This window comes from Trematomus bernacchii, unplaced genomic scaffold, assembly GCF_902827165.1.
Source record: "Trematomus bernacchii unplaced genomic scaffold, fTreBer1.1, whole genome shotgun sequence".
Classification (NCBI taxonomy): Eukaryota; Metazoa; Chordata; class Actinopteri; order Perciformes; family Nototheniidae; genus Trematomus; species Trematomus bernacchii.
In genome coordinates this window covers 913,738-936,269 of record NW_022987839.1, presented here as the reverse complement: position 1 = coordinate 936,269, position 22,532 = coordinate 913,738, and the positions used below count along the sequence as shown (strand labels likewise).

Below are 22,532 nucleotides of genomic sequence, written 5' to 3'. Positions count from 1 at the left end.
GATGAATGTGGATGGATTTGTGTTACATTGAAATACTTCCACTGGATAACAGGAAATGAATGTGGAAAGTCCAATCAAAAGCACCTCAGCATCACTTATGGTTTTGAGTTACTTCCAGTTTAGTTTCTTTGAAAACATCTGATATGTTTTCTTCAACAACATGAAGCCAATAAACCAAAAACTCAAGTCAACAATCTTTTATTCCAAGAACCATTGGTTGGTTTTGGAAATTCAAATTAAACAAAAAAAAGACAGGTCCATCATCAACATGTTGAATTATGCCAGAACCTTATTTAACAGGGAATGCCACTTATAATGAATTATCTTACATTCTTATAAAGGCTTCCCGCAGCCGTTTAGTCGTAAATGAAAACCAACCTGAGTCGCTGTCTCCAGTCAGGAAGTGCACTAAACAGCTGATATTACAAACAAATTGTAGGTTCATTCACATAACGTTTTAGTTTCATGATTACAGGAAATACCAAAGAGCGAAACTACAGGTCAAATTCCTCAGTTATCAGATTCACTCTGCAATAAAAAGTTTGTGCTTGGCACCTTACATCTAAAATGTATCATTAAGTAAAATACAAGTAAAGCTTAGTAGTTAAGACATGAGTGCTAATGGTAAAAGGCAACCTACTTTCATTTCAAATAAAATAAACAACTTTGGCATTTAAAGGTTTTGTTTTAAAATGGTATTATATATATTCTCAATGTGCAAATGGGCTGATCTCTGTACATATTTTATATTTTTACAAAGTACATCAGTATTTATTTACTTTTTTGACCAATCTGTAATCAAACAGCTGGTTTCCAGGGATAAAATACCGTGACGGTCCTCTTCATGATGGGCACACATGGAGACGTCTTTCGGTCATGTCCAATGTCTTTTATAACATCCATTAGTCTTTCCATGTGTGAAAGTCCTTGTAGCAGCTCCATCAGTGTTTCATTTGAGTTTTTATGGTGGACAAGGCCCGGTCCAGACTCCAGAGTGTAGTTGAGGATTAAAGGAATATTACCTTCTCTTTGCCTGCTCCCAGAATATCTTTGGGAAACGGAGGCGGGGGTGGTGGGGGACCATCGTTGCTCCTCTTTTGCGTGCTGAAGGACTGAGACGTTTTCTTATTGCGAACAGATTCTGGTGGGTCAAAGGCACCTGGAGGAGCAAAAAACGGATGAATAATTGTGTTCAGTAGGTACATGTAAAGTCACAGCAACACCTAACCATATAAACCAATCCTGCTATCTCTGCACTGCATGCCTAATCTCCTCATCCCAGTCGTAAGAGTAATGGTACACAAGCATATATACCAAGTGTCCTTTTGTGTGTGTGTGAGTGTGTGGCCAGGACAGTAATGTATACCCATATATCAAGATAGTGTTTCAGCTCATATCCTGTTCTGTTTGAGATGTTCTAACACCACGTTTTAACCTTGCCCTGTCCTGTTTTTGGTCATCAAGCACCTCATGAAAGTGTCTTGAACTCACAAATGTAATCACCAGGTTGCAGATTCTCCACAAGGGGGAGCTGCTAGATTACACATGCCAACCTGCACCATACAGGAAAGAAAGGAATACATCTGTAGAAGTAGTAATGTTGATGTCTCCACCTACAGGCATGGAAAGTAGTAACTACTGCACGTTTAATCCTTCTGCAGCGGCTGCTTTTCCGAGAATTCACTTTCATACTCTCGGTAAAACACTATAATGAATCAAAACTCAACATATACAGTCACAGTGTCCCCTCTAAACATTTATGAATAAGGCTTTGATTAAGCTCTTTCAGACCTTTGACCATCAGACCAGTGCCTGTATATAAAAACAGATTATAAGGTTAGAATTCAACACCCAAGTTCAAAGTTCAATATTCAACACTAAACATAGACCTTAGTAAAAGGACATTGCTTATTTTAAATGTTACTTTTGGAGCCTGAATTTAAGTCTACAGGAGGTATGATTCTTGATGACTCGTCTGTACCTGACTGGTAGATTCTTATTTGGGGACTGCCGGTGCGTTTGGCTCTCAGACTGCTCGTTTCATTCCCCATCACTCGGATGGGCAGCATCTGGCTCACGTCTATAGAGGCTGCGGGAGGAGAGACAGGAGTGGGTCAGTGCTGTAACCATGCATGTTGACACATTCACCAAAACTTTAAGGACATTTGAATCGGAGGGCTAAAAAAGTTCAGCTGGTATTATGGTGTGTATTTTTCCCAGCTGCAACTAAATGTTTCTTTACAATAATAACTACATTATGTTTTGGTCAATGGCTGTAAATGTTGTTCAGTCTGTAGACAGAGGTGCAAGTAAAAGTAGCCATAATACATTATTCAAACACTCTGATATAAGTATAAGTCCTGCATATAACATTTTACTTAGTTATATTTTTGTTACAATGCTTTTTTACTTATAACTAAGTACCAAAGGCAATGTGCATTTTACAGGTGGTGATGGTGCAGCTTACCTTAATCACATTTTGACTGCTGCTGATATTAACCTATTACTTTATTTTAATGTTACAAATCTGTAAAGTAACTTGTAACTAAAGCAGTCAAACTGACGTAGTGGAGTTAAAAGTACAATATTCCTTGGGGGGTTTGCCCCTAGTTGTGTTGCTTTTTTCTTTGCTTGTAATGTTACTTTGTTTACATCTGAGGAAAAGGACAATAAACCCAAACCCTGGTCTCCTGACCTGCACTGTGCGTTCTCTGGTGGGACCTCTTGGTCTTGAAGCTCTTCTCTTTCCCCTTGGACGCAGCGGCCAGCTTGGTGGGGATCTGCTGCAGTAGGGATGCAGGTTTGTGCACCTGGTTGGTGGTGCTGATCAGGTGGAGCGGCAGCTCGGGCTTGGCCGGCTGGGGGCTGATGCTCTCTCTGCGCGGGGGCACCTTCGGAGGGACTTCCAAGGTATTCGAGTTGGTGGGTAAGATGTGCGGTTTTGAATTTAATGTCCCACCTCCGTTCACTACACTTCCCCTGAACGACTGCAGACTCCGCAACTAGAAAGAGAGGAAATGCAAAATTCAAAATGTTAACTTCAGGGAGCAAATTAAACTGATCGCTCATTTTCTTAGGCCATTGATCATCAAAGGTTTCACTGTAATTCAAGGCTCAAACAAGTTCCGATTATTATATAGACTTAGCTGACTAAATGTTACTCAACTAAATGATACTTCGTGGTGGACAGATAAGCACACAATAAGTTCATAAACGGGTATTATTAAAATCCAGTTCCTTACTTGTGAAGGATCATCATAGTTGGAGTTTCCTGGCATCATGTTCTTGACTTTTTCCAGCATGTGCTCCAGACGCCTCCTCTCTTGATTCAGACGCTCCTTGTCCTTGTCCACGGACCTCGTGGACTCTCTGAGCCTCTCCAGGTCCTGCTGGTAGTTTTCCTTCAGCTCATCCAGCGCAGCCCTGTCCTCGTTCAGCTTCCCCTCCCACATCAGGCAGTCCTCCTCCCTCTTTCGCAGCTGAGCCTCCAGACTCTCGATCTGAACCCTCTGCCGCTCCATGTCCTTCTCCCAGCGCTGCTGCACCTCTCGATGCTGGACCTGCTGCTTCTGCAGGTTGGCCAGTTCCTCCTTCTGCTTCTCCAGGCTGCGCTGCTTCTCCTGCTCCAGCAGCACGCTGCTGTAGTGACGGGCCGGCTGCTTGCTCTTCGCGTGGAAAGCGTGCAGCAGCTCAATCTGGCTGTCCTGCTGGGCGATGATTGCCTGCACGTTGACACATTGAATTTAAACATCACATTGTATCTAACATCGGAAAACATACCATTCATTATTGTGATAGAACACTAATGTTATTCTTATGTTAGGACACATTTAGATTCACATACAGCAAAACATTAAAAGACAATTTTGCTAAATAAATAATAAAATTAGGTGCCTGCTGAATACAATATACATATTTAAGAACAATTTACAACAAGTCTTACTTCTAAACTGTAGAGCCTTTGTGCAAGCAGTATCACCCTGTCACACACCTACAGAAAAACAACAATACACACCATAATACCATTAGTGACAGATATAAATATTTATGTACGAATGAATAGGAATGAGGAAAATAACAAAGCAAATAAGTATTGGAAGGGTTACCTCTGCTTCAGGGAAATGTGCGGAGGTTAATTTGCAGTTAGGATTTTGTGTGTCATCTTCGGCCTTGAAGCAAAATAGCACAAGTAATGTAAATACTTTAAACATATACCAGATGAAATAACATGTAGATTATTTTAATATGTCCCACTCACAAACTGGTCCAGGCTCTCAGAGCTGAAACTCTCCTGGAGTTCAGGCTCACTCGATGCTTCGCTGCCACCTGGCCTCTCAGCTTCATCTCCATCTGAGAAAATCAAACCACACACATCCAAAGTCTACAGTTACCTAATCCCTGTGAACGTGTGGGATCACAGTAGGATTGAGCCTAGAGTAAGAAAAAAACGATGCAATACATGTTTATAACAAATATTAGAATACTGTATTTTATAGAAAAAGTGAGCAATATGTTAACTTCCCCAAATTATGAATGAGTTCCAAATAAAGTTGTTAGACTACCTCTATTCAAATGCATAACAACAGTTCTTGATCCTGAAGTTGCACATAAATAAGTAAAATAAAACACATCGTTTGTTAGCTTGTCAGTGAATATGTTAGCTAAATGAATTGCAGTCAAACATTTATTTGTTCAGTGTAAATATACTAATATTAGCATACATAGAAATAGGTAACATCACAATGTTAGTTTTATGTCTGCTTACTTTTCATGGCGCTTGCAGCAGGGTTATTATCAGCTGAGGTCTCGCCCCCCCGCAGCAGCCCCTCCTGTGTGTTACTCTCGTCAATAACAAGGTTTGGGTCTCTAATCCTTAAGAAGAGCAGGTTCTGCAGGATTTCCACTGCAGACAAAAGACAAAAACAACTCCTTAATCTCTTCCTGGAGAGAACTCCTCAGCACTCTCTGAGTCAGTACTTGGCTGTACGCAGGGTTCCCACACCTTCATACACATCGCATTTAAGGACTTTTCCAGGCCTTTCCCACACATTTAAGGACCCATGAGGGAACTGAGAAGTTTTCGTTTTTTTTTTTGTGAGAGCTAGCAATACAGAAGCTAAGAAGAAGAAGAAGAAGAAGAAGAAGGCTTGAATATATTGTGCAAGTTAAGCAATATATTTCTATTCTATTCTTGCAAAGAATATATAAATATGATAACCGTGTGTATAACGTATTTTCTTCTATACAAATCTCTTAAAATCAACTATGGATTGTGTTATGGCATGACAATGTTTTCATAGCTAACCAATGTAGAACAAATAGAGTGCCACAGTGACGCGTCCTAAAACCCGGAAGTAAGCTACGCATGGGTTCCTTCGACAAAAAAGCAATGCAATTTCTCCATAGGATTTTAGAAAATAGCTCGAAATAAGGTCTGTGGTTGACACACATTTAAGAGACGGATCACGTTTTGTTCAGTCGGATAATATCCACATGTCTACCCTACTTTTATAATTTTCTAATCGTAAATCTAATCGATAGATTTATGATCGATAGAGTTATGATTCGTCCGTCTCTTAAATGTGTGTCAACCACAGACCTTATTTCGAGCTATTTTCTAAAATCCTATGGAGAAATTGCATTGCTTTTTTGTTGAAGGAACCCATGCGCAGCTTACTTCCGGGTTTTAGAATAGAGAGGCGAAGTCCCTCCCTTTTCATGGGACCTTATTTCGGAAAAATTATGTATTGAAGTCAATGGGGAGAGAAATATTATCTTTCGATCCCGTTTGAATTGTGCCACGAATTACACATATGATGTTTGTCAATTTAAAAGATAATTTTGCAAGTCAAAAAAATAAAACTGTGAAGTAACACTTTTTTTTGTGTGAAACCGCTCAATGAACTACATCTCCCGTCTCGCACCACACACCAAGACAGCCGTCACGTTGGCACATTTCACTTCTTTCTTTCAGAATGAGGCGAAAAGTATTAAAAGAGGTGAAAATCACTACAAGTCTGGGCATGTTGAGAGCTGTACATACACACAAGGGAGTTAGTCGGTTCCGTAAGAGCCAGCATGCGGGACCGGGACTCTGGGATTTGTAGTCTTTCTAGTTGCGTATTTTTCATAGTCTTATATTTCAACAGTTTTACGACAAACTGTGACTTTTTTGACATGGAAATAATTTTTTAAGATTGACAAACATCATATGTGTAATTCGTGGCACAATTCAAACGGGATCGAAAGATAAGTTTTCTCTCCCCATTGACTTCAATACATAATTTTTCCGAAATAAGGTCCCATGGGTCGGAAGTAGAGAAGAGGAGCTGATTTTGCTCTTACCCTCATCGATGGCTCCTTTGAGCAGCGTGGCCCCCTGCTGGAGGGGGGTGGCGTCTCCTCGCAGCAGCAGCCCTTTGTGGGGGGTTTCCTGCTCCGTCATCGTCTGGTAGAGAGCAGCGAAGATCTGCTGCTTCTCTGTCAGACTTTGCACTATCTGCTCATCCCTCACTCTTAGAATGTCTAAAGGGCAACAGCAGAAAATGAGTAACATGTCTAACTTATACATTTAGTGGAAATGCAGAGAGAAAGAAAGATATCATATCATACACACTGATATTTACAAACTCCCAACACATGTAATAATGCATCGCGCAAATATACAAGTCTTCATCATAGGAGGATTTTTTTTTTACAGCTTGCAAACCCTAGTCTCGTTTTTATATTTATGAAAACAGTGTTACTTTAAGGCCTTTACGTTTGCTAAGCAGGCTCACTAGAAGCTGTGGATAAACACATTGTTCATCATCTATGGTGAAAAATATATTTGACTGAATGGGTCTTAATTGATATTATCTCAATTTAAAATAAGAGAGAGTACCCCCGTCTGTCTTACCTTGGAATTGTTGCAGACTGGCTGTCAGTTCGCGGTGCTGCTGCTCTTCTGGATAGCTGCATCACACAGACATCTTACTAAGTATAATCATGATCTTTATACTGTATTCACTCTCATTACTTATTATATGCACACCTATAAATACCACATTTACAATATGTCGCAAAGAGAAGGTGATGATTAACATTTTGGCAACTCAATGATATTCTGATTTGAATCAACTTAAAGCCAAACAAATGTACTATAATAAGCTAAGAATACACAAATCAAATTGATTACTGTTTGAAGGATTTACTGCCATACAACTCAATTATGATGCTCTTTCACATGTAATGTCCCTACATCAAACAACATTCGGTATAAATGCTTATTCACATAGACTGTTACAACTCTTCATAGCGGTCTACTAAACCAGAACATTTGGTGAACATCCCAATAAACCCAGTTCTGATCTTTTTTCTAGAAGTCTTCAGCTTACCGGTTCACAGCTTCCCGAATCAGCGCCATCCATGCGACGCATTCCTCTCGGGAGCGCGCGTGGATCTCGTACATCTCCGGCAGACTCGTTGTGCACGCACAGATAAGGTACATGGCTTTGTCCTCGTTAGCCAATTCCCTCACAATCAGCCTTTGGAGGGAGATCACTGGTGGTTTGTTATCCTGTATGAGCCACAATAATACAGCAGCTTTTATTAATAATCAAATAGATCACACACCAGGCCCTGGAATGTTACATCAAATGTGATATTTAGAAAAACTGTCTGAGATGTTAACGTAACAATTTGATAAAGTTGGAACAAAAAACATCAACTTTTTTCCTTCTTAGAATAATAGCTTGTCAATGTTATAGCTGAACTCACCATGGAGGCAAATACAAGCTTCTGATCTTTCTCCTGCAAGAGAAGGATCACGTCTGAGAGCAGCACAGCTTGGATTTCTGCAGGGAGACACAAACGGCATCAAATCAACAAGTGCTGGATGTTCTAAGTCAAACTGCAAGGAGGGACTTGATACATGTCTACTGTGCATGTTGTCTGACTGTTAATCCTCCACACGTCAGTAATGACTCAGCTATTATTGTCGGCTTTTACAAAGCAATTTGCCATGCAGTTAAACCTCATATTTAAAACCACATCCCTTCAGTGCCTTGTTACTGTAGCTCAGTGCATGCCATAAAACCACAAGTTCATAGGTTTGATTGCTGCCTTTGGACCTCTGTTATGCCTCTTCCCTTTTCATTATATATCTATGCTGTCATCTGGCGAAGAAATGCCCAAAAAAACAGCCCTGTAATACTGCAGTAATTCAGTGACCTTCCATTCACCTATGGCATCATCCCTGTAAAGTTGTTTGAGGAAGTATCTTTTGTCATGTACAAAAGGGTGAGACATTTCAGCAAGAACCTGAATGAAGTTCATATTTCATTAAAAGTAGTACTTGTTCCTCCTTCTTACACTGCATTAAGGAACAGGGAAACAAAAAAGCTGTTATAGTCTAGTAAATGCTGTGAGCGAGCCAAGTTGTCAGGGAACCAAGTCAGATCAGCCAATTAAAAAAAAAACATTTTCATTTAAAAGGGGACCTATCATGCAAAATGCACTTTTGTACGTCTTTTATACATGAATATGTGTCCCCGGTGTTCCAGGGAACTCACCAAGTGTCAGAAAACACAACCCTCTCTATTTTCCTCCATACCCAAATCTCTAAAAAAGGGGCTGCAACGGATCTGATAAAAACTGATCCAGATTTGAACACTGTCCTGATGTCAGGACAGTGGCGCTACGGCTATTGGGCCAACTCCACCAATCAGGAGGAGACAGCCACGGCCATTGCCGTTCAAAAGCGCTGGAGACGCTGTAGTACATATGTCAGGCCTGTAGGTGGTGCTGTTCTCACTGAATCTGCCCTTGCAAAAACAGAGCTAACATTTTTCAAATTGAGCGAAATGAGGCATGGCTAAAATGCATGATCTGTTTGGTATTTTGAAAAAAAAAAAGTATAAATATGCCTTATATAGGTATGGTCCTACACTATATTATTCAAATATAGCATGATAGGTCCACTTTAAGGTTTATTGTCCCTTGCAGCAAAAGAAGATCACCTCTGCTTATAATCAGAATAAGTAGCCAAACGGATCACTTGCATAACTGTGAGAAAGGGAAATTGAAAAAGACAACACCAACAAAGTCACAAACCTTTTTGTCTCCCGGAGGTCTTCCAGGTGACGGTGCCTTCGTGCAGCAGCATCCTGTTTTCCTGCAGCAGATCCTCTTTGCGGAGAACTCCTCCGTTCTTCATACGGCCCTGAGATTTTGGCTCCAGGCGCTGCCCGATGTCTCTGAGACGAGCGGCTTTCTCGAATTCACTGACCAGGGCGTTCACCTGGGAAATGTTGTCTTTGATCAGCGCCAAACCCTGAACCAGAGACTTGTGCTCTTCTGTGTCAGCTGAGAGAAGCAGAGAACACCTTATATATGAAACCATTCCAGCAAGCATTTGTATTGCAAAAGAAGGGAGCCAATTGGAATTCAGTTTAAAATGTTATCTGAAAGTAGTATACTGACTTATTGAGATGCAGGCAAGTGTAATGAGGTGTTACCTTCGGTGTTCTGTATGATTCGCTCCAACAGTACTGGATATTTTGTGATGCGTTGAGTCACCAACAGAAAACACTCAGGGACTCCCAACCTCCGCACCAGAGGCAGCTGACCTATTTTCTGTTTTAAAATAAAGAACGTTTTTTTTTCCAAGACATACATCATTCCTGCCACACACTATTTATGTTAGTTGCCAATGTCAAAGATACTTTTAGAGAGGCAACTAGTTCATTTCAAATTCTTCAACACGCAAGCCTCACTGGCGTCGTGTAGAAAATCGTATCCATGAATGGGCCAATGAGTGAATGTTGCTCACCCTAGTGAGGATCTGCAGCTTCTTGTTGTTCTGCACCAGCTCTTTGTAGGAGCTGATGGATTCAATGTGGTTACCGCAGAAAACACTGTAACACCCCATCATTCCTTCTCCCAGTGCACCTGAGAACTAACACAATAAGGACAAAATAAATATACGTTTATCAACTGGATATGACTTATAAGCAAGTTCAATCTTTGTCTGTAAATCCTCTTCTCACTGTAATGCTACAAAAAGTAATCATTCTGAACAGAAAGCTCTGGTGCATCTGTGATTCTAAACACATAAGGAGAAATGGTTCTCCAAAAATGTGATGCCAGTGACGCAGCATCATTCCTGGGTTTATGGATCAAACACCTGTAGTCCCTGTATCACACATACCAGCCATTCCCATGAACACCTGTTCACTCACTCAGCACTAAGTGACAGAGGTGGAGAGAGATATACTGAATGTATACTGAACATACTGTATAAATAAATAGCACCATAAACACAGTTATTTACACCTGAATATCCTACATATCAGGTAATGGTGACCAAACACAATTAGTCTGTCAGTTGGGATCTGAGCCCCTGGAAGCAATGGTTGAAACTAATGCATGTGCCCATTGTTTTTTTAAATGGTAAAAGGTCATTTAAATATGAACATGTAGCAACTTAATCCCACTTTTGAAAGCAGAGTTGTAGGATAAGATGTCAGTCTCCCTTAAAATGTTGTCAGTTTGTTGTAGGCCTCTGTGTAGAAATGTAAACATAGCATTTAGGAGTCATAAACTAAGTAAACGGTGGACCTGAGAGTAAAGGTCCAGATGCATTTGCAAGCAATGGTTTCAGTACAAACGTACAATAGGAGAGGAGTAGGAGATGCAGTGCGCTTGGGAACACAATTACACAAACATGTGGATAACATTGAGCAATGTTTTCAGACAAATTCATGATCTTTTTATAAACTTTCCGGAATCCTGAAGAATAGCCCAAACTCCCTGCGGTTGTTTTGAAGAACAGTTGTATGGAAAAAGTACATCTCAATCGCTGTGTTTTCTTTAAATAAACAACCTGTTTGAACCAATTTACTTTAACCCTCCTGTTATCCTTGGGGTCAATTTGACCCCATTCAATGTTTAACGTATCTAAAAAAATGGTTCACATTATTGTTTTTGCTTAGTATTTCATGACTTTTCCTAATTTAGTGAGGACTAATGGGTAAACATGAAGATCTTTTTTAAATGTCCTGTACGCACTTTGTACGTCAATTTGACCCCAGGTTGTTTTAGTAGTATACAACGTATAAAAATGTCAATATTTTACACATATTTGTGTAGATTGTGTAGGATGATATTGAGGTGACTATTACATGCAAATGTATCATTGTAAAACAAAACTATCCTCTGCTTTAGTTATTGGTCCTTTAACAACATCAAAAAGACCTTACTTTAACATTTTATTTCAGTCAGGGAGATTTTATGGTGATTTATATATTTTTCGATAGTCACATAATAGGAATTCTGGATGTATAAAGGGGTCTGTAGGGGGGAAGGTTGGGGTAATGTTTTATTTAAATGGTTATTTGGGTAGTCAACTAAGATACCTAAAGCACCAGAGACATACATGTTGGTTACAATTTGGAATATGATCATTGTCTTGAGTTTTAAACTACTGGGGTCAAATTGACCCCAGAGGATAAAGGGTGTAAAGTAAATCTGAGGATAACAGGATAACAGACACTCATACGAGACGAGCAGGGCTGCAGTGTGTAGGGGGGGTCTTTTTAAAATCGCTTCCCGAATGGGCACAGCTCCCCAAGGGCGGAATTGGCTCCATTCGGTCGCAATCAACCTCCCTGTGCTTCCCGTGGCAGATGCGCGTGTTTTCATGCACACGCTACCGTCGCGGGCCGGCAGATGCCGACACATCCCCACCGCGTGCAAAGCGAAACGTCCTTTAAAGAATCCCTCTCTTATTGAGAGGATCAGTTCAAATGATTGATAATTTACACAAAAACCTGCTTTCAAAAGACCCTACCTGAGAGATGAGAATGTCCCCCAGTTGTGTGATCTGGTAGTTGTTTGTGCTTCCTTCCTCCAGACTTTGGTGTTGGTGCGCTTTGAGGCAGTTAAGGAAGTGCTGGTGGAGGTTGAGCAGGGTTTCCACTCCAGGGAAGAGCCGCTCCAGCCTGGCCTCCTCGATCTGCGCAGACTGCCTCATCTCGTGCAGGTAGACACGGAGGAGGATTTTTAAGGTGCGTACATGGTGCATCTCCGTCTGGATCAACTCTAGGAAATACAAGTAAAGAAGAGTGTCTTGATGTGCGGGTTGAGAAGGGAAACATATAGAAACATTTGTATGGGGTACATTAAGAGAAGGAAGGCAAACAAAGTCATGGAAGTAAATATAAGTAATCAAAACTGGAGAAATATATTCTTAGGTGAATGCAATTGCAGTTGAAGAAGTATTTAGACCTTTTTCTTGGATCAAAGAAGCAATACCACAGTGTTAAATACTCTGAATCTTACTTAAAAAATTAGCATAAAAGTAAACATATATTGCAAAAGCCAAAGTGTCTATTTTTTAGTATGGTCTATTACTGAATAATTCATGTTAAAGTGCAATATTTAAGTTAGTGACGCACAATTATAGGTGAAGCAAGTACCTCAAAATTGTACAGTAATTGGTTAACTGTACTTGGTGATATTCTTCAACCCATTATTGTTATAGCAGCGTGGTTGAAAAGGTCATACGAGTTAAAATAAGCATTACTCATCATCATAATTACAGGCACTGTCATCTCTGCTTAAATCGTGCCATCACTTTGTAAGATGAATCTCCTTCAGCTGGTGATTGACATGAGAAAGTTCAGTCTCTGTACTAAGGTCATACATGATTACTGTTTTGGGGGGATTTGATCAGATTCAGATGTAGCTGGTGGAAATTACCATAGATGACGTCCTGTCTCTTCACGGCCTCTTTGCTCAGGGCCTTCAGGTAGTTCTGGTCCACTCCCACGCTCCAAGACTCCGCCTCCAGGCTCTGGAGGTCGTACTCCAGCTCGGCTTGCAGCAAAGCATAATGGGAATCTGGTAACACACAGAAAGCCACATTAGGACTTGTGTAACCAGAACAAATATTGTGCTCTGTGTTCATATGAGTATTTGTTTCAATTATAAAAAGTTTGTTTGTGTTGATGGTACAAGGAAGCTTTCAGCAGCTTCTCATCGATCCGACAACGACTCACTGACCTTCGAGGTTGATGGGCTCAGCCAACGAGGAAACCAGCGACACGGCGTCTTCAGATGAAGGCTTCAACCGCAGTACGTCCACCTCATCCATCTTCACCGGATCCAATCTAGTTGGTATGTGATGAGATGAACCTCAACAGGTAACAATGATATCAGTGCGCAAACATTCAGACACCGTCAGTGAGCTAATCTATCTGATGCCAAGTGTAACACAACCTTGATGCCAAAAGGGGAAATGCCAGTAAATACAACTAGAAACATCACATGATTTAGAATCAGCTACTGTAACGCTTTTCTTTATCAGGCTGACGATGAATGCAAAAAAAAAGCATGCCACTGTTTCCAGATAGCAGCTATACTTTGTCTTTCCTTACAGTAAATGTCCCTGAACACTCAAAAGGTTCTTAAAGGAAAATGAGTTGTTAGTTCACCAACCTTGTGTCGTTGTTAAATGAGGAATCGGGTTGAGCAGTGTGTGTTTTAGGGGTGACGGTCATTCCTGGACTGATGAGACAGGCATGGCCATGGGAGGCCGGGGGAGAAACTCTCTCCCCAGAGCTGACAGAGAGAGAGAAAACAGACTGTGTAACAAAGACAGAAAGATCCTCGCCCGGTACCACATTAGAAGCAATGAGGTTTTACAGGATTAAGAATGCATTACTCAACAGAAAGTGCAAATAAACATACCTTTATTATTTGTTCCTGAAAGCTCTTTGCTGGCTCACAAGCCCTCAAGACAGAACGGTTACCTACAAAAGAAACAGTACACAGTTCATTTCATGGTGCTAAATCCAGACAACAAGCTAATGTAACACTGGAGAGGGAACAGGTTTGACAAACTGGGACAGACTAGCCCTTAGACAAACACACAACAAGAAAGAAGTACCAGAAAACACACAGCTGTACTACAAATGAAACAATTCATTAAAAGGGAAACAGGTGCCGTTTGTGAGTAAATGTATCAAAACATCCTTTTCGACTTGAATGGGACATCACAAGACATGAATGTCAACAAGCCTTAATCTGTGCAGCATTTCCTTGTGACTGTGATACACGTCTCTGCTGAATGGGGTGTGAAAACATTCCCAGATGCTATGTTAATCCTATGACTGACACATCCTTTCAAATCCAGCTTTGAAGAAAAATCTTTCCTAATTTCTATTTTTGAATGACTCTAAATAAAAACAATCTCTATGTCTGCAACCAAGAGTGACTCACCTTTTTTTATATTATTGTTTTCTGTGTGTACACTGTTTCCTCGTGACACTGGTATAAAAAAAAAGGGAGAAAATCCTGTTAAAGCGGTGGATAAAATCAGGAGCAGAAAATGGAGAACAAAACTGACATTGAAGGCTCTTTGGTCACCGTCTGAGTGAATTAGGTGCTTAGTCAGAAAGCAGAAAGCGGTGTGTGTTCTGGTGTTGGTGCAAAGGCCCTCAGTGACCCTGCTGTCTGAGTATCTGTATGTGTGTGCATGCTAATGAGAGTCAACGAGACTGACCCACTGTTGTGTACTAAGGCCTCCACCTGCCTTCAATGCAGCGGTAGCAAAGCTTTAGGCAAATAAGACCGAAAACAGTTCTATAATGTACGTGGTAACATAAATCATACTAAAACAATGCATAAATAAAGCCGCAACTGCGGTACAAACTGCATTCTAATTGTATCAAAGCAGCAGCTGGTAAAAGTCAGACACACCTAAAACAAACACACAGCTGTTTGACTAAAGGAGTTGGGACACAAAGTCACACAGGAGTTGTCCCGCTAGCCTCTGGCCGACCTGTTCGACACACAACCAAATGTTTTACAGAACAAGAGTAGAAACTATAGTATCAACTGCTTCGAAAGGCTTATTAAACCTTATATTCATAATAGCTTCACTATGCTACTAGAGGTGGGTGTTTTTTCTAATACACTTGATATGGGTGATATGGGCTCCGCAAATAGACGATACGTACAGGTAAATAAACCCCCCCCACCCATCAACTATTGCTAAAACATAGAATTACAATTGTGATATTTTCTTAATTGCTTATAGCGAGTAATTGACTAAGACACAAGACTAAGATTCAGCCATGCAAGCACATTAGGCATAGAAGTGCCTTGAGCTAATGCAAATGTCACAATGTTTACATGCTCACAATAACAATAACCTTTTATGTTTACATTACGCAGGTGACAATAGGAACATTCACCATCTAACGGCTCTTGAGATAATTCTTTGTGGACCAAAGAGGGGAAACGATGGACAGACAGACCAACCAGAAAAAAACAAGTTGCAATACACAGGGATAAGACATGGACTTTACCATGAATAAAAATGCCAGACAATTAATAAATAATCAGTTATTTGCCCAAAAAAAAAGATTACGCTGTAATCTAGTCTCATATCTTGACACTGTTACGATCTCTTCTGCTCTACCTTCTGCCCAAACATTTCTTGTTGGGTCCTCAAAATTATGGGGGAGAATCACAATTCCCCAGACTGTATTACAATACTCCAAAAGAAAAATATATTTGTGATAAGTGAGCCATTTATTACATGTTAGCCTTTTATTTTATTTTAATTTTTGAAATCTGACTTCACAAAAAAAATATACTGTTGCATTATGTAAACATAATATAATTTAAAAAGGTTACAATTCTGAAAACAATGTACTATTTGGAAGCAATATAGTATTTATAGTTACAGTTATTTTGTCTGTACATTGTTGTTCTCTAAGGACATCAAAGCAACTCTTTTAAAGTGAGGCCCAGGGTTAAGCACTTTTTTTCCAGGCACTTATGTATCACATTTCTTTCTTTATGCACATGTTTCTAAGCTTCTTCGTATGCTATTAGCTAACTGTCGTTGTAGGTTTAAACCCCTTGTTGTGAGTGACAGCCACACCTCAAATGATTCACCCACACTCGTTGGAAAGGGAACAGAACAGCATGAAATACAGGTCATTCCCTGCTCGAGACAAAACAAGACCAGCAAGTCTGCCAAGTATCTTGCAGAGGACAGAGAGACAGGAAGGAAAAACTGCTAAATGCATGAAAGTAGTTTCACTGAGAAAGACATGGGCCCTAACAACAACAACAACAACAACAACAACAACAAGACAATTAAAACAACAGCTGTTGATGTTTCAACATGACAAGACAAGTGAAACCGACCATCAACGGTTATAATCCCAGAAACTTTACCCTTTAGCCTAAAGACGTCACAATAGCTAACTGATACAAAGAACCCAGTAATGTGAAATGCTCTTGTTTCTTACAAACCCTGGGGGGGTAGTTGTTTCACATCATCACAGAAGTATTTTTCTAAAACCACAAACGCTGATGCAAAAGGCATAATAAATAACAAATAATGCCGTCACATCAACCTTGACACAGTTTGCTCATTAACTTATCGACACGGTCTGTGTTTTTTGTTAATGTTGGTGTAGTGTGTAAATGCATGCCAATCTGTTTCTGTCAGTATGAACAGGTGAATTCTACCCTTTACCAAAAGTGACATGTGTGCATGCAATGCAGTATTTAACCTGTGTAATTTACAGCACTTTTTAATTGTAAATATATGAGACTGTCAAACAAATCTAGTCTCTTTGGATCCGATATCCCTCCATGAATGACCTTGTTTACTAACACATTTAAGCTCTTTTACTATAACTTATGTAAACTGTCCATTCTTCATGAGCTTTTCCAAATGTACCAAATAATTGTAGATTTGTACTGGATTTCTTTTTTTCAGGTAATTTTCAAAATAGTATGAACATTATTCAGAAAATTCTTTAAAACTTGAATCACACTGAATATGTAGCCTGGGTTATTGTTTGTTTATCTTGCATTGTTGTTAAATGGCAATACAGTTTTATTTGAAAAACAATGTAATTTAGCCATAAGGTCTGGATGTTTCCTGTGACTGATTACAACTCAAAACCGTAAGGGAATTTGTGTTATCAACGGTAGGGGGTATGTGAGGAATCCCAAGGTGACAGGTGAGAGCTACTGACCTGGATTCCTAACATTAAAATTAGCCATTATAATGTCGGATTACTGAACAGAGACAGGTGCTTTGTTAGATTCGGGAGATAGAACAAGCCAGTCTAGAGTTGAGACAGCTGTGACAGCAGGTTGCTACTTGTTAGCTACCTGTGTTTCCCAAGGCTAACATTACCAGTTGACAAATGGAAATCAAATTGACGTTTCCTTAGCTAACTTTCATAATGTCACTAAACCGACGACAGCAACGTCACATTACAAAGTCGTTATTTATTAACCTCAACTTAGAGTTAAAGTAACACATTAGTGTCAGTTTCCCATGTCATGTCGAGTTAAATAAGAAACAAAACACTAAGAGGAAACAGCTTTTGTTTTCATTATGGCGACATGTTTATAAAGTTAGTTAGCATGGGTAAAGGTAGCTAACCTTAACCCATGCTAACAAAAACATGCTAATTGACGTTGCTAACACATTTTAACATTAATCACCGTCGTGTATCAACAAGAACAATTAAACAATAGTTTCCTCTCACCTGGTGTTGAAATAAAGCAGCAGCAGCAAGTTTTTCCCACGGAAAGGCAAGATATGGAATATATTCCAACAATGTCCAAAATAAAGGAGACACAGTGAGGATGCTTCAGGAAGAACAAGTGCACACATTAAGATATAATGGAGGTGGGAGGCATGGCTGGAGGAGGGCGTTTAAAAATAAATCCCAGCCTCCTCTGGATGAGCCCTCCTTCCTCCTCTGAGCATTGTGGGAATGGTTTAGTTCAGTCAACACAATCAGCAGGTTCATCCAGCAGGACCGACAGCTGCTCACATTCCCTTTAAATTCAGTGGGGGAATGTAACTAAGTACATCTACTCAAGTATTGTATTTTAGTAAAACATTTAGGTACTTTGACTTTACTTGAGGTATTTCGTTTTGTGCTATTTTATACTTTTACTCCACTACAATTTGTTGGCAAATGTTGTACTTTTTACTCCACTACATTTATTTAACATATTTAGTTACAAGTTAATTTGCAGATCTATGTTATTAATAAAAAAACGTTAGTCAATTAATACATTATCATATATTTCTTTAAGGTTAAGCCACCCAGTAGTAATTGAAGTAATTCAAATAGACCACACTAAGTGCAACATTGAACTGATGACCACATAAATGCATCTGTAAGTATAATACAATACTTTTAAATGTATGCTGCTTAAATGGGCCATTCTGCATTATGAGTACTTTATCCTATTTTGATGCTAAAACTTTTACTTGTAGCAGAGTATTTTAACACTGCAATATTGCTATAACCTGAATACATTTTCCACCTTTGTCTAAATTACATGATGCATGCTTGTGCACCTTGCATGCTCCACAGCAATGATTTGGAATTGACATTAATTATCACATTACATTTTTGAGGATGACTTTTACGGTAAGAAGCAATGACACCGCGCCCAGCATGCTGAGGGTGGAAACCTGTTTGTGTGAAAACTGAGATGTTTTATTTTGGAAAAAAATAAACAGCTTTTCTTTATGTAGGCAACTAAAGGGAATGCAGGTAGGAGCTCAGGTACAATTTTCCATTAAGCATTTTTTTTGTATCATATTGAAAACAGGTGGGCAGTGGTGTTATTCTGTACTTAAGTAACAATCTGAGATTCTTGAGTTTCCATTTTATGCTACTTAACATTTCTACGCCACTAGATTTTGGGGGAAGATATAGTATTTTTGTAGTTTTATAACTTTAGTTAATTTACAAATGAAGATCCTTAAAAAATAAATAGTAGCCTAAAATTGTACATTAATATACCCAGCAGTATATAAAGCAAATTAAATTAACTTCACCTTTACCAGCTTCAACATTAAAGTGATGAACACACATACATGCCTCAATAATTATAATTGACGAATTCATGTGTTTGTTTTTTTTTGCCTTTACGTGGATCTACAATTTCATAACAAGTGGGTGACTCCACCTGCTGGTTAAGAGAGTGTGCTATAATTGAAAGCTCCTATAACCACACTTGGTGCTAAGAAAGTTTTGTCAAAGAAAATCACTATACACTTTGAAATACTTTGTTAAAAGTATCTTTTCACAACAGTAAAAGGAATAATAAGAGCAGCCAAACCCTAACCAAACTCTTTCAATATACAAATACACATTGTAAGTGAAGCTAATCTGTAACACCATATTTACAAGCTCCTGTGCTTTTATGGAATGTACTAAATCGGTCACAATTCTAGTTAAGGTAGTTATTTTACCTGCATGCGTATGGTTTATTGCTCTTATTGCGAGTCGTGTTGGATAAAAGCATCAGGTAAATGTTATGTCATGTAATGCATGACTTCATCTAAACTCCCTATAGATAAGGAAGTGTTAAACCAATTTTCCTCGAAGCTTACTTGTTTTTCATATCTGGATTCATCATTAAATGTGTTTTTAATATTGTGCAGTTATGTGCAGGATTAATACGTATGTAAATTGTTCAAAGCTTGGCCATGTAGTATGTCATCACATAGAGCAGGGGTGTCAAACTCAAGGCCCGGGGGCCAAATCCGGCCTGTGACTTCATTTTCTGTGGCCCACAAGAGCTAGCAAAGAATATAATATGTTTATTATACGGTTACATGCCAATTTACAGAAGCACGTAGCCCATAAACTACATGTCCCACAATGCATCTCAAATTTGCCTTTTTTCTCAGAATTTTCTTTTTCTTTCAAAATTTCACTTTTTTTTTCAAAATGTCATTTTTTCTTTTATTTTGACTTTTTTTCCAGAATTTGGCTTTTCTTTTTAAATCATTTTGTCAAATGCTCACTGAAGAGACTTGCAATTATTAGACCTCTGCTTTCAGACATAGTTAATTATGAAGTTATTACCCTATCCGATAATAATCCAATTCAGAGGCAATAATGTCATATAATACATTATTTTATATATATTAAATATTTATATATGTATTTTTATATAGTCTTATATATAAAACTGGCCCTTTGAGTGCAACCATGATGCTAATGTGGCCCGAGATGAAATTGAGTTTGACACCCCTGACATACAGTAGAGGGTAGTTTCCATATATTGGCGTCCAGCAGGTGGCATCATTGTACTAACCCCAAAACATGAACAATGGCACAGCCATCCAGCATGATAAACAATTACAAACATTACTGCACATAGCATTTAATATATGCAATTTGATAAATGCATTAGTCTTATTCCCTAGAGATAGGTTTTTATTAAATACTATAGGCGTATTGGCAGACATACACATGGAAAATTACTGTACATAAACATTTTATAGGCTTATCAGGACATTTCTTTTTTACTTAGTTGTATTTATTTTTTAGCCTTTCTTGTTTTAAATGATTGCAACTATGGTCAAGTGTATTCCAAATTAAAAGCCTAATCATTATGAGTAAATTATCAGTATGTAAAAAATAGAATATCTTCTAAAAAACATATTTGAGCATTCATTGCCAAACATATTGGTTGTAGTGTTGAGTGGTTGTGTAACAAAAATAATCTGCCAAAGGATTGCTCTCATATCCAAAAAGATCAATATCTGTGTTGGCCTTTCCCAAATTCCCATCTCACCCAGGCTCGAGTTTGTTTACTCTGTATGTTTGCATTTCTGGCTCTGTTGAGAACAAACTCTTACCTTCCCATACTCACTGACATAAAACACAAACTTCCCTTTATATACACACACACGTAACAATCTCAGTACTCCCTAAAGAAACAAAGAACTGACTTGAAAAACAGTATCAATGAAAGAATGGAACATATCAGAAAAAACTGAAGGAGCCTCTTCACGAATGCACCTCGCTGCTTTATTTACAGCACTATTTTATTTGATCTTGATATGACGGGCAGACATCTTAAGCTGAAGACGCCAAACACTCTTTACTCCCAGGCATCGCGTAGCAAAAAGACCAAGTGCTGTTGGTTGATCATGAGTCCAAAAAAAAGCAAATTAGTAGGATTTTCTGGATTAGAAAAAATAAACAGAGACTAACATGTAAAAACATTTTCTATGATCGTAAATACCTCAAGAAGGACAACATATCAGCTATGTACAAAAACATCAACAATATATTCATATATATATATATTTATATATATATTTTTTATCTTCTATACCCACTAAAATATACCAAAGAAGCAGCTATTGGTCAATCTGAGGAACTCGTTCACCAACATGTTTTTGAAAACAGTTTAAATATCCTTCAGCTGTAAATGTGAACTCAAAAAAAAATAAGGAAAAGAAAGAGACGTAAATAAAAATTAAAAAATATAACCCAACAAAAGTCCTGTGTTTATCCTGTGTGCCATTTTGGAATACTGCAGAGTGTGAGGAGGTAGGCCACTTCAACCAGCTTCTCCAGTGGATAAGAGTTTGTTCGACGATGGACCGAATCTGACCATCCAACAGCGTTCCCAAAGTCTTTCAATCATAGTTCGTCATCCGCTTGTGTACAAAGACTCAGACACAGTTCCATGACAACTGATTTAGGCCACAGACAAAATAGAAGGGCACTTTTTTTCAAAATACGTAGCAACCCGGGGATGAAGCTTCTTGCTGAATTAAGGGGAGGGGGAAACAGTCTGGACTCGGGAGGGGTTTAGCAGCCTTCTTGTTTGTCAAGAGTTTGTTTCACAGTTGAATCGTTAATCCACCCATTCTAGCACAAACTTGGCAATATATATATATATATATATATATATATATATATATATATATATATACAGTATATAAACTACAATCATGAACGAGAGGGACGCGGGAGGGTCCGTCCTTAAATACAAAAAGTGTCTTCTGGCATCCGTGTGCGGACTTGCTGTAGTGTGTGTTTTGTGGCATTGGAGGAGAAAAATAAGGTCCTGAGATATGCACTGTGGGGCTCCTGTAGAGTGTGATAAAAGTGTGCTATATATAAAATGACAACAAAAAACAAAAATATATTCAAATCTATAGCAATGATGTGTTTGCACGGGATGTGTACAGTATGTTATGAGGGGCTGGACCGCGGCAGGGCCAGTATTCGTCCGTTGTTCTTTCCCCCGTTCATGTGTGTGAAGGGGATGTGGTGCTCCTCGTAGCTGCCCCTCAGGCCCATGGAGGAGGCCTCGTCCCTGTCCGAGCACTGCTCCCTCTGGGAGTAGGACGACGGGTCCAGCGGGATGCTCTCCATGTTCTCCATGTCCAGGTCAAAGTCTTCGCTCTCAGGCGGCTTGTTCTCCTCGCTGTAGAAGAAGGACATTTCCTGGAAGGAAGGATGCAGGTCCTCGCGCAGCATCTCGATGATCTCCTGGAAGGCGGGACGCATCTTGGGGTTGTACTGCCAAGACATCTGCATCAGGTTGTGTCTGGTGGAGGATAAAGAGTGAGATCGGGGTTAGTTTTGTTAGTTCACCATAGTTAATTGTTCGTTTTACAAGTTTTTTAAATAAATGAAAAAGAGCATATATGAGTTTTCGTCTTAAACATTATCCGA

At 39.2% G+C, this 22,532-nt stretch overlaps 2 protein-coding genes across 3 annotated transcripts in view; both read right to left on the bottom strand.

Moving 5' to 3' along the window:
- Window positions 1-182: 182 nt before the first annotated feature.
- LOC117500182 (rho guanine nucleotide exchange factor 18-like) lies at window positions 183-17,711 on the bottom strand. 2 transcript variants are annotated; one of them, XM_034152941.1, is made up of 22 exons: window positions 17,568-17,711; window positions 14,263-14,310; window positions 13,732-13,793; window positions 13,480-13,602; window positions 13,045-13,151; window positions 12,742-12,882; window positions 11,831-12,081; window positions 9,812-9,937; window positions 9,498-9,615; window positions 9,094-9,345; window positions 7,759-7,835; window positions 7,377-7,558; window positions 6,899-6,954; window positions 6,346-6,525; window positions 4,766-4,903; window positions 4,259-4,350; window positions 4,107-4,169; window positions 3,944-3,991; window positions 3,243-3,722; window positions 2,696-3,002; window positions 1,982-2,089; window positions 183-1,159 (listed from the first exon to the last, which is right to left on the bottom strand). In XM_034152941.1, the coding sequence occupies exons 4-22, from the start codon at window positions 13,539-13,541 to the stop codon at window positions 1,008-1,010; spliced, it is 2,940 nt and encodes a 979-aa protein (XP_034008832.1). In that variant the 5' UTR covers window positions 13,542-13,602; window positions 13,732-13,793; window positions 14,263-14,310; window positions 17,568-17,711; the 3' UTR covers window positions 183-1,007. The 2 variants fall into 2 exon arrangements, with proteins under 2 accessions (XP_034008832.1, XP_034008833.1); XM_034152942.1 differs by lacking the exon at window positions 14,263-14,310.
- Window positions 17,712-20,822: 3,111 nt separating this feature from the next.
- The window catches only part of insra (insulin receptor a), a 52,588-nt gene continuing 50,878 nt past the window's right edge, over window positions 20,823-22,532 (bottom strand). The window contains exon 21 of the mRNA XM_034153065.1: window positions 20,823-22,404. Coding sequence (XP_034008956.1) covers window positions 22,047-22,404 — 358 coding nt within the window. The 3' untranslated portion in view covers window positions 20,823-22,046. The remainder of the gene's footprint in view (window positions 22,405-22,532) is intronic.

What these genes read in the sequence shown, in the direction of transcription:
- LOC117500182 (XM_034152941.1), bottom strand. Translation starts at nt 13,541, where the DNA reads ATGACCGTCACCCCTAAAACACACACTGCTCAACCCGATTCCTCATTT. An exon ending in TGCTGCAAGCGCCATGAAAA is followed by an intron (nt 4,351 to 4,765) that starts GTAAGCAGACAT and finishes TGATTTTCTCAG; the next exon opens with ATGGAGATGAAGCTGAGAGG. An exon ending in CCAGAGAACGCACAGTGCAG is followed by an intron (nt 2,090 to 2,695) that starts GTCAGGAGACCA and finishes CTCCTCCCGCAG; the next exon opens with CCTCTATAGACGTGAGCCAG.